This window comes from Salmo salar, chromosome ssa16 (genome assembly GCF_905237065.1).
Source record: "Salmo salar chromosome ssa16, Ssal_v3.1, whole genome shotgun sequence".
NCBI lineage: Eukaryota > Metazoa > Chordata > Actinopteri > Salmoniformes > Salmonidae > Salmo > Salmo salar.
In genome coordinates, this window is record NC_059457.1 from 16,481,334 (window position 1) to 16,492,319 (window position 10,986).

The 10,986-nt window shown below is 43.0% G+C and overlaps 1 protein-coding gene across 4 annotated transcripts; it reads right to left on the reverse strand.

The window, feature by feature from the left end:
• Nucleotides 1-254: 254 nt before the first annotated feature.
• Nucleotides 255-9,472, reverse strand: trabd (TraB domain containing). 4 transcript variants are annotated; one of them, XM_014148192.2, is made up of 10 exons: nucleotides 9,361-9,472; nucleotides 8,386-8,462; nucleotides 7,954-8,023; nucleotides 7,366-7,532; nucleotides 5,159-5,299; nucleotides 2,360-2,470; nucleotides 1,993-2,132; nucleotides 1,511-1,683; nucleotides 1,032-1,128; nucleotides 255-896 (listed from the first exon to the last, which is right to left on the reverse strand). In XM_014148192.2, exons 2-10 carry the CDS (start codon nucleotides 8,407-8,409, stop codon nucleotides 716-718), a joined length of 1,104 nt encoding a protein of 367 aa, XP_014003667.1. In that variant the 5' UTR covers nucleotides 8,410-8,462; nucleotides 9,361-9,472; the 3' UTR covers nucleotides 255-715.
• Nucleotides 9,473-10,986: the final 1,514 nt, after the last annotated feature.

Here is a 10,986-nt window from a genome sequence, read left to right on the forward strand (position 1 = left end):
TGTGTGTGTGTGTATGTAATATATATATATAACACACACACTTAAGCAATAAGGCCCGAGAATGTGTGGTACATGGCCAATACACCACGGCTAAGGGCTGTTCTTAAGCGCAACGCGGCGGCCATATACCACAAACCCCTGAGGTGCCTTACTGCTATTATAAAACTGGTTACCAACGTAATTAGAGAAGTAAAAATAAATGTTTAGTAATACCCATGGTATACGGTCTGATATACCACGGCTGTCAGCCAATCAGCATTCAGGGCTCGAACCACCCAGTTTATTTTTATATATAATGACTTGGGGCAATAATATCAACTTCAAAGACCATATGCACCAAAATCTCAAATTTCAATGTAACATCAATTGGAATGTGGGGGATAGCAGATGTAATATAAATGGAAAAACATTTGTAAATCTTACAAAAATCCTTCTTTTGCCATTTTTTTTTAAATATACAAAAATAAAATAAGGGTACTGTCATGGTTTTCTTGGCAGTACTGTTCTGTGTTCCACAGGGACATGGAGGAGAGGAAGGAAGGAAACGAGAGGGAGGGCAGCTCAAGCCCTCGGACCCCTTACGTCCATGTCAGTTCATAGGGTAGGAGGTGAACCTTGACCTCTAACCCCTCCTCCTGTCAATAAGGCCATTGGTGGTAGATGCATTGTTTTCGTATTAGAGGGGATCGTTCATGTCACTGGTATAGGAGAGGGGTCAAGCCGCTGCTGGGGGCAGTGGTCGCAGGTTGTCCAGTAGTGATTGGACAGCGGGTAGGGACAGAAGAGCCCTCCCCATGCCCCCTCCTGCACGGTAGCAGGCGTATCCCAGTACTCCTATCACCCCAGCCTTCAGCACCGTGCGCAACATCCAGCCAAAACGAGATGGGGGCGCAACACTGACAGTCACACAGAAAAGCAAAAGAAAGAGGGTCAATATTAACTCATAAAAGTTAGATGCCGAAATACAATGATTCTATTGCTCTATAACATAATAATAGCTTGGTCTAGACTGCTAAGAAAGATACACACACCTCATGATCTCCTGAATGTTGAGCTCCTTCTCCCAGTTCCTCTCGATGCCAGGGACGTGGCCCATCCCCACCACTCCCACCACCACAGCAGGCACTTCTGTTACAAGAAACAAAGCGAATTTATCCAGCTGAAATGGCATCCATGTTCCCAAAAAACATTGGTCTGTAACAGTCCATCTATTATGCATAGATACATTAGGAGTTGAGGATAAACTTAATTGGCATCTTAGGCAGTGTGCAAAACACAGACACAATAACCCAGCTCGTCCATCTTTCAGAGTAAGGGTCCATTCAAACTGCTGATGGAAAACTATGCCAGATGGTAAGCCTTTTCATTGGTTTAATTGCAATCTTGTGCAGACTACAACCAATGACATGGTAGTATTTTTCCCACGAGCAGTGTGAACAGACTAATGGAGAAACTTGTCTGTGGACTTCCTCAGGTGAAAAGTGAAACAGGCAGATGCTGCGATGCTCACTCTGGGCATTGGGGGGCGCCTCCACACAGCGTGCAGCCTGGCGGAGCGTGTGTGTGAGGTAGATGTCTCGCTCGGCCACAATGGTCTGGTGGAGAGCGGGGAACTCGCCAATCATCTCTAGCATCGTCTGCTCCAGCAGGTCCTTCTGCTTGCACTTCTCCACATCTTCCTTACTGACACACAACAACCACAACAAACATATTGCAATAACAAAAGCATTGTACCAACTGGGTTTAACCAAGTCCCCAAATTAATTCCCAATAGCTTGCTATCATTTGTATTCAGGTAAATAAATGTAGCCCTATATAAATTAAATATATTATTAAATTGGATATTACTAAATACAGTACCAACCTAATAATATTTCTGCTCTAATCTTACTACATACTAACCAAAGGAAATACTGAGAGCAAGTGTATAGTGGAGTAAGCTGTGGGACTTAACCTAGACACTAGAGAGGAGTAACTGTCAGGTTATTGTACCTGATGGGGTCTGACAGGAAGCACAAGCCCCAGGCCAGTCTGGCTTTCTGCCACAGACTGAGAGCAGCGATGGCCCGTTTGAATGTCACCGGGATGGGCCGGTCCCCCAGGTGGAACTTGCAGAAGGGCACTCGGCCCGCCTGGGTGGAGAGAAGAGAGGGAGGGTCTTTACATACAACCTTACTAATACTGTACCTAGTGGGTAACAGGTAAGAGGGTGTTAAGTTCAGTATGTTATGCTGTGTGAGATAAGAACATTAGTATGTATTTGAAAGTATTTGTGACCTTGACCTGACACCTTGTGCGAGAACAAACCTGTGACCCTTATCAAGATGAACTATTTTTAGTGAGTGGGTGAATGTCTCACCTGTTTGAAGGCCTCCCTGAACTCCCCTCCAGGAGCCATGCCCAGCTGCTCTGTGATGTGAGCCGACACTTTGAGCAGCAGGATCTGCATCAGGCCAGACATCACTCCATTCTGTGAGGACATAATAAAGAGGGGGAAGGACAGATAGGAGAAAGATGCATGTAGTTCTGTCCTTGAGCTGTTCTTGTCTAATGATGTTCTGTATTATGTCATTCTGTATTATGTTGCATGTTTTGTGTGGACCCCAGGAAGAGTAGCTGCTCCTTTTAAAACAGCTAATGAGGGATCCTAATAAAATACCAAAGAGACAAAAACGGTGAACTGTAAGTTAACAGCCTATTTATCCTCTCTTCTAGCAGAGCAATTAAAACACATACAAGCTCAGATCTCGATATCTTCTTCTATGCTAACAGTCCAGATAATTAGAACTGAGCATGGAAAGGGGTCCTTTCATTACTCATCCCCCTGGTCTTGGAATTCCCTCCAAGCCCACCTCAAAGTCTAGGACCTGGTGTTCCTGGATGACTTCAAAGGACAAATAGATAAACAGGTTGTTGAGACACATAGTTGTTTCCATTTGTCACCTGATGTCACTAGTTTGCATTGCCTTATGTAAGGAAGCATGCTGTGTTACTTCACACGCGCATGCCTGCACGTATGCACACACACCCACTGTTTGTTTGCTGTTGTATTTGTGCTGTTGCCAGTGTCTTCTGTCTGTGTTGTCCATTTTGTTTCACATTGAGGTGTGTGTGTTTTTTTTATTTATTATCACAGCCCCCCCATAGGAGGCATTTAACTTCTTGTCAGGCCATAATTGTAAATAAGAATTTGTTCTTAATTGACTTGCTTGGTTAAATACAATATCACTGCCGTTTTGTTATTTCAACAAAACTGATTCTATAGGGCACATACTGTTAACATGTTCAATATTTATTTTATCAGGTAGGCCAGTTGAGAACAAGTTCTCATTTACAACTGCGACCTGGCCAAGATAAAGAAAAGCACTGCGACACAGAGTTACACATGGGATAAACAAACGTACAGTCAATAACACAATAGAAAAATCTATATACAGTGTGTGCAAATGTAGTAAGGTTAGGGAGGTTAGGCTATAAATAGGCCATAGTGGCAAAATAATTACAATTTAGCAATTCAACACTGGAGTGATAGCGCAGAAGATGAATGTGCAAGTATAGATAATTGGGTGCAAAGGACCAAACAAATAAATAACAATATGGGGATGAGGTAGTTGGGTGGGCTATTTACAGATGGGCTGTGTACAGGTGCAATGATGGGTAAGCTGCTCTGACAGCTGATGCTTAAAGTTAGTGAGGGAGATATGGGTCTCCAGCTTCAAGGATGTTTGCAATTCTTTCCAGTCATTGGCAGCAGAGAACTGGAAGGAAATGCGGCCAAAGGAGGAGTTGGCTTTCGGGATGACCAGTGAAATATACCTGCTGGAGCGCGTGCTACGGGTGGGTGCTGCTATGGTAAGCAGTGACCTGAGATAAGGCGGGGCTTTACCTAGCAAAGACGTATAGATGACCTGGAGTCAGTGGGTTTGGCAACGAATATGAAGCGAGGGCCAGCCAACGAGAGCATACGGGTCGCAGTGGTGGGTAGTATATGGGGCTTTGGTGACAAAACGGATGGCACTGTGATAGACTACATCCAATTTGCTGAGTAGAGTGTTGGAGGCTATTTTGTAAATGACATCGCCGAAGTCAAGGATAGGTAGGATAGTTAGTTTTACGAGGGTGTGTTTGGCAGCATGAATGAAGGAGGCTTTGTTGCGAAATAGGAAGCCGATTCTAGATTTCATTTTGGATTGGAGATGCTTAATGTGAGTCTGGAAGGAGAGTTTACAGTCTAATCAGACACCTAGGTATTTGTAGTTGTCCACATATTCTAAGTCAGAACCGTCCAGAGTAGTGATACTAAACAGGTGGGCGGGTGCGGGCAGAAAATCGGTTGAAGAGCATGCATTTAGTTTTACTTGCATTTAAGAGCAGTTGGCGGCTACGGAAGGAGTGTTGTATGGCATTGAAGCTCGCCTAGAGGTTAGTTAACACAGTGTCCAAAGAAGGGCCAGAAGTATACAGAATGGTGTCATCTGCGTAGAGGTGGATCAGAGAATCAAACAGCAAGAGCGGCATCATTGATGTATACAGAGAAGAGAGTCGGCCCGAGAATTGAACCCTGTGGCACCCCCATAGAGACTACCAGAGGCCCGGACAACAGGCCCTCTGATTTGACACACTGAACTCCGTCTGAAAAGTAGTTGGTGAACCAGGCGAGGCAGTCATTTGAGAAACCAAGGCTGTCGAGTCTGCCAATAAGAATGTGGTGATTGACAGAGTCGAAAGCGTTGGCCAGGTCGATGAAGACAGCTGCACAGTAATGTCTTTTATCGATGGCGGTTATGATATCGTTTAGGACCTTGAGCGTGGCTGAGGTGCACCCATGACCCGCTCGGAAACCAGATTGCATAGTGGAGAAGGTGCGGTGGGATTCGAAATGGTCGGTGATCTGTTTGTTAACTTGGCTTTTGAAGACTTTAGAAAGGCAGGGTAGGATAGATATACGTCTGTAACAGTTTGGGTCCACTAGCCAGCATTAGAAAAATGCTTATTGAAATTCTCGATTATCGTAGATTTATCGGTGGTGATATATCTAAATGACACAGGATTAGAGATTTTTTATTTTTTTTTACTCATTCCAGGGCCCATATTCAATGTTTTTTGGGAGTGCTGATCTGGGATCAGGTCACCCATGTCACCCCCCGAATAGTCGTACCTGTTTGATGGCCTGCTGGACCTTGTCCAGATTAATGTCCTTGGCCTCCTTCAGCAGCGTCTTCTCATCCATCTTCAGCATGGACACCCTGTACTGGCACAGCTCCACCACCACCACGTCTGGCTGCACTGCACGGATCGTCTGAGGGAGGGGAAGAGATGGGGGAAAAGGCAAACAAAGGGGACAGGGGAGAAAGGGGGAGGAGAGAGGGGGAGGAGAGAGTGGGAGGAAAACAGGGAAAGGGGGTAGAAGGAGAGGACAGGAAGGAGAGGACAGGAAGGGGAGAAAGGGGAGCAAGGGTGGTAAGAGAGAGAAAGCCAAAGGTAGAAGTACAAGACTGACAATAGAATGGATTTTGCCTGAGGGAACAAAACAAAAAGAAGTCTGGGAAACCAGGACATGTAAGGGGGATATCATAGTAATTTGTTCTTAACTGACTTGCCTGGTTGGAAAAAGGTTAAATAAAAAGATAGTATTTTGAAATCTGCCAATCAGAACTTTTTATTCAATCATTACTTCAGGGTGTCTCTGAAGGACAAACATTTACTAAATGAATGAATCCCATGAATTTGAACGAACTCAACAGAGGCCATTCCAGGAGATACCTATGACAATCATTTAATGCCGGTTTCCCAGACACAGATTCTGTCTAGTTCAAAAATGTATTTGAATGGAGATTCCTCATTCGGCATACTTTTTAGTAAGGCCAGACAAAATTGATTCACTGTTTAACGGATTTTCCCCCCAAAAAGCGAGGCGAGCGAACATTTAAAAAAAAAAAAAATTAGGTGGATTAAGGAATAACAGTACTTTACCACATTGTCCTAGGCTATATGGACATGAACAAGAGGATAAATACTCGGACTGATTTTCAGATTATTATTAGTAGTACACAAATTACATTAATGAACATTATTCACATAGGATGTATAATAGAATGCAATATTCTATCATATTCAAAAAAAAAAGTAAAGTTGTATGAATGTATGAGTTAATTAATCTACTTAATTGTATAGCCTAACAAATTCAAGAAAGATTGACAAATAATTGTAATCAAATTAAAATGTTGATGCATAATAATGAGTTAATTACCTGAATGCATCTCTATAGCCTAGGCGTTAACAAAATATTCATACAAATATGATAAGGCCTCTCATAGACTAGTAGGCCTTGTAGAAAGAGGGTCAATCAAGTTAGGTCTGCAAAATTAATGTAGCATTGTAAAAAAAATTATAAATCCAGCCATAGATTATAACTCTATCATCAAAATAAAAAATGTTGTTTATAACATGCACAATTAGAAGCATCAATCTATATAGATCAAGCGTGACTAAATTCGAGCCCAGTAACTTTGCTCACCGCATCCTCCTTCGATTGTCTCGTCTGGCTGCCACGAAAAGCCCCACCTGCTGATCTGCACGAAGCGTGGGCGTGCCACTGGCAATGTACTTTGCTGGACATGCTAGCTGTTGTCAGCAGCGCATCGTCACTTCAAACGCATTCCGTCGTGGTGTTATCGGTTGGACTTCTACTACTGGTAGTATCGGTAAAATGTAAGTTATGAATCGCAAATCACCATACAGCTGATACTTCGACTTCATCAATCATTTTGACTTCAATTTGGTTGGTCAAAATACTATCAGCTTGCACTGCGTCTTTGCTGATGAATGCCCTGATCTCTGGCCATTCAATTGGTTAAGTTACATTGTTGTTTCGTCTATTAAACCACTTCTTATTCATCTGAAAATGATGCAATAACCATGAATTTAAACGACTGTTTGTCTATAATGAGTGATGTCCCACATTTAACCTGGACACATAAATAGTAGGAATTTGTGCTGGCTTCAGCCAAGACTGCATGAGAGAGAAATGAAACATCTGCACGTCGCCTGCAGGTGCGAGTGTGTGTATTTCACTGTACAATCCGAGGCTTGAACATGATCTGAGCGCGTGATCTGAGACTTTTTGGTCTCTTGGGCATCAACTTGGAAAAGCCTCAAGGGAGAGCGGACAGTGCATTATAAACAAAGAGCCGCATAGATTGGCCAAAGAAATAACACCTGAATTTGTTTTTTTAGTGTGTGGAGAAAAGTGAGGCTTGGCATCCATTAAACAGTAATTCAACTTTGTCGGGCCAAACTGGCTAGGATAATCTGTGTCAAGGAAAACACCCCTTAATGCTTGCATGTCAGATTTGTTGTGCTCACCGTGGCCACGTCCTTCTTGCTGCTGTCACTGAAGTGGGCGGTGCCTACCAAGTAGAGCAGGCTGCCATCTGGGGCAGTCAGCCGGGTGACTGTTTCAGGGAGTTCTGGGGAGGACTGGCGCCGCTGGGCACGCACCTGCCATAGCAGCTCCACCGCCTCAGAGTCCGCTATAGAGGAACCAGCCAGGGAGAGGTGGAAGGGGAGAGAAATAGAGCAAGTAAGAGCGAAAGACAAAGACAAGAATGGAAAGAACCTTTAGTTCCTACATCACTGAATTGGCTGGCAGGAAAGACAACATACTTCGATATGCCAAAGGAATGTGATTGTCAGATGTGGGTAGAGTGAACAGTGCATGTTGTAGCCTACTGAAATAAAGGTTACAAACAAGTTAGAACAGACTTTCAAACGTAACATCGCTGTGGGAAGACTTCACAGACATAAAGAGAACATAGATAGTAGTTTCAAAGCTTGAAAAGTAAAGGACGATTCCCCTTTTTCTCTCACACGGGCATTGTGAAACAATGAGCTTTTGGTGACAAGCAGACGGAGAGAACAGTAAATACATTTTACGTAAATAAGGGCACTCACAGAGTCCAGGGGGACGACTAGGCAGTGACTCATCTTCAGACGCATCTTCAGAGGGACCTACCAACTCATCCTAAAAAAAAAAAATATGTAAAAAAGCATATGTAGTCATTAAGCCATTCTAAAAATGTACATGTCAACAAAAACATTTTGTCAATGTGCTCAAGAGCTTAATAGCCAGATTTATTGCGACACTGATTCTTAGACAATTAACATCTAGGCTAAGTACAGGAGCGGGACAAAATTCTAAGAATGTTTGTTTGTTTTGCTTAATGTGTTATGATCAGCATAGAGCTGTGTTCTTCAAATATCACAGCTGTATGGGCCATAACAGATGTGTGTGAAGCTGTACTCTGTGTGCCTTTTTAAAATGATCAAAATAACAGCTGTCAAAGCACTATGCACTGACCCATGTCCCGCAGTCCCCAAACTTACCTCGGAGTTGTTGTCTTGGTCCATGATTCAACCTTTGAGAGCTGGGCAAAAACTAAAGCGATGTCCCACCTTCCTTACTGAAAAGGAAAGCAAAACAGGAGGAAAGAGTATGGTCAAATGTATTAATGCATTTAGCCATTGCTATTCTCTGCAATGCTATCAGCTGTGATGCTTATTTTGTGACTAAGCTAAGGCCCCAGTTCAAGTTCCTCAATTGCTGACGTTTGCTAACTATATGTACAGTGTACCAAACCATAAATAAACTACCCATTCTCACTAGTTAGCTACCATCAGCATATGGCGACAAAGTTAGTTGGAAAATAAAACCGGCTGGTTAACGTTACCTGTCACAGGTAGCTAATTCTAGTAGATAAGACAATTTGTAAGACAATTTGTGAGCCAGGTTTCACTGTGACAGTAACGTTATAGTATATAGACAAATATCATGAGCAAACTGCCTAACGTTAGCTTAGTGGCCTCTTTTTAGAGCCCGGTCATGGCTAAACGCTCTCCTGCTGCATGTAGCTGCGTACTTCAACACGATTACATCACCTTCAAACAAGACTGTTGACATAGCTAGCTATTTTGCTAGCTAACCACATGCTACAAAGTCAAGTTAGTTAGCTAGCTAGCTAGCTAGCTAGCTAAAGCTGTCAAACCTGCTGGCTAGAGACAAAACATTGACACCCTTAGCTGATATTCCCCTCGTTTCCACATATTATCTTGCTAGCTAGGCAAACTAGCTAACATTATTCATTAAGTTAGCTAATGTTAGCAAGTTGGCCCAAGCTAAATAGCTTACTACTCGCCGACTAGCAGTTAGCTTACTACTAGCTAACAGCTGACATATCGGTTAGCTGGCTAACTGCTGCTAACTACTTGGTAAACAATGTCATATCAATTTGTAATCAACATATAATAACTACAGCTTACAATGTTATACATTAAAAAATTAAAACTTATAAGTTAGCCAACCTGTGCTCTCACCTGCACTTCGACCAATGATGTGTTCGACTCGTTTGTTAACGTTGTTTTCTGGTACTTGTAGTTCAATTGAGATTTGAGTGCGTTGTGGTAATCAGTGGTGAAAAAGCACCCAACTATCATACTTGAGTAAAAGTAAAGATACCTTAATAGAAAAGGACTCAAGTAAAAGTGAAAGTCACCCAGAAAAATATTGCTTGAGTAATAGTTTAAAAGTATTTGGTTTTAAATATACTTAAGTATCAAAATAAAAAGTATAAATTATTTCAAATTGCTTATAATTAGCACGATACATATTTTTTAAATATAACCTGGGGCACACTACAACTCACAGACCTCATTTACAAACAAAGCATTTGTGTTTAGTGAGTCCCCCAGATCAGAGGCAGTAGGGATAACACGCAGATGTGCTCAGTCCCCTACTGTACAGTCGTGGCCAAAGGATTTGAGAATGACACAAATATAAATTTTCACAAAGTCTGCTGCCTCAGTTTGTATGATGGCAATTTGCATATACTCCAGAATGTTATGAAGAGTGATCAGATGAATTGCAATTAATTGCAAAGTCCCTCTTTGCCATGCAAATAAATTGAATCCCCAAAAAACATTTCCATTGTGTTTCAGCCCTGCCACAAAAGGACCAGCTGACATCATGTCAGTGATTCTCTCGTTAACACAGGTGTGAGTGTTGACGAGGACAAGGCTGGAGATGACTCTGTCATGCTGAATGAGTTCGAATAACAGACTGGAAGCCTCAAAAGGAGGGTGGTGCTTGGAATCATTGTTCTTCCTCTGTCAGTCATGGTTACCTGCAAGGAAACTCGTGGCGTCATCATTGCTTTGTACAAAAAGGTCTTCACAGGCAAGGATATTGCTTCCAGTAAGATTGCACCTAAATCAACCATTTATCAGATCATCAACAACTTCAAGGAGAGCGGTTCAATTGTTGTGAAGAAGGCTTCAGGGCGCCCAAGAAAGTCCAGCAAGCGCCAGGACCGTCTCCTAAAGTTGATTCAGCTGCGGGATCGGGGCACCACCAGTACAGAGCTTGCTCAGGAATGGCAGCAGGCAGGTGTGAGTGCATCTGCACTCACAGTGAGGCGAAGACTTTTGGAGGATGGCCTGGTGTCAAGAAGGGCAGCAAAGAAGCCACTTCTCTCCAGGAAATACATCAGGGACCGCTGAGGACTGGGGAAAAGTCATTTTCTCTGATGAATCCCCTTTCCGATTGTTTGGGGAATCCGGAAAAAAGCTTGTCCAGAGAAGACAAGGTGAGCGCTACCATCAGTCCTGTGTCATGCCAACAGTAAAGCATCCTGAGACCATTCATGTGTGGGGTTGCTTCTCAGCCAAGGGAGTGGGCTCACTCACAATTTTGCCTAAGAACACAGCCATGAATAAAGAATGGTACCAACACATCCTCAGAGAGCACCTTCTCCCAACCATCCAGGAACAGTTTGGTGACTAACAATGCCTTTTCCAGCATGATGGAGCACCTTGCCATAAGGCAAAAGTGATAACTAAGTGGCTCGGGGAACAAAACATCAATATTTTGGGTCCATGGCCAGGAAACTCCCCAGACCTTAATCCCATTGAGAACTTGTGGTCAATCCTCAA

Bases quoted from the DNA above. Each gene is read 5' to 3' on its own strand.
- trabd (XM_014148192.2), bottom strand. From the start codon at position 8,409: ATGGACCAAGACAACAACTCCGAG. The intron at 8,024-8,385 runs GTAAGTTTGGGG...TTTTTTTTTTAG, and splicing joins ACCAAGACAACAACTCCGAG to GATGAGTTGGTAGGTCCCTC. The intron at 2,471-5,158 runs GTACGACTATTC...ATGTCCTCACAG, and splicing joins TCCAGCAGGCCATCAAACAG to AATGGAGTGATGTCTGGCCT.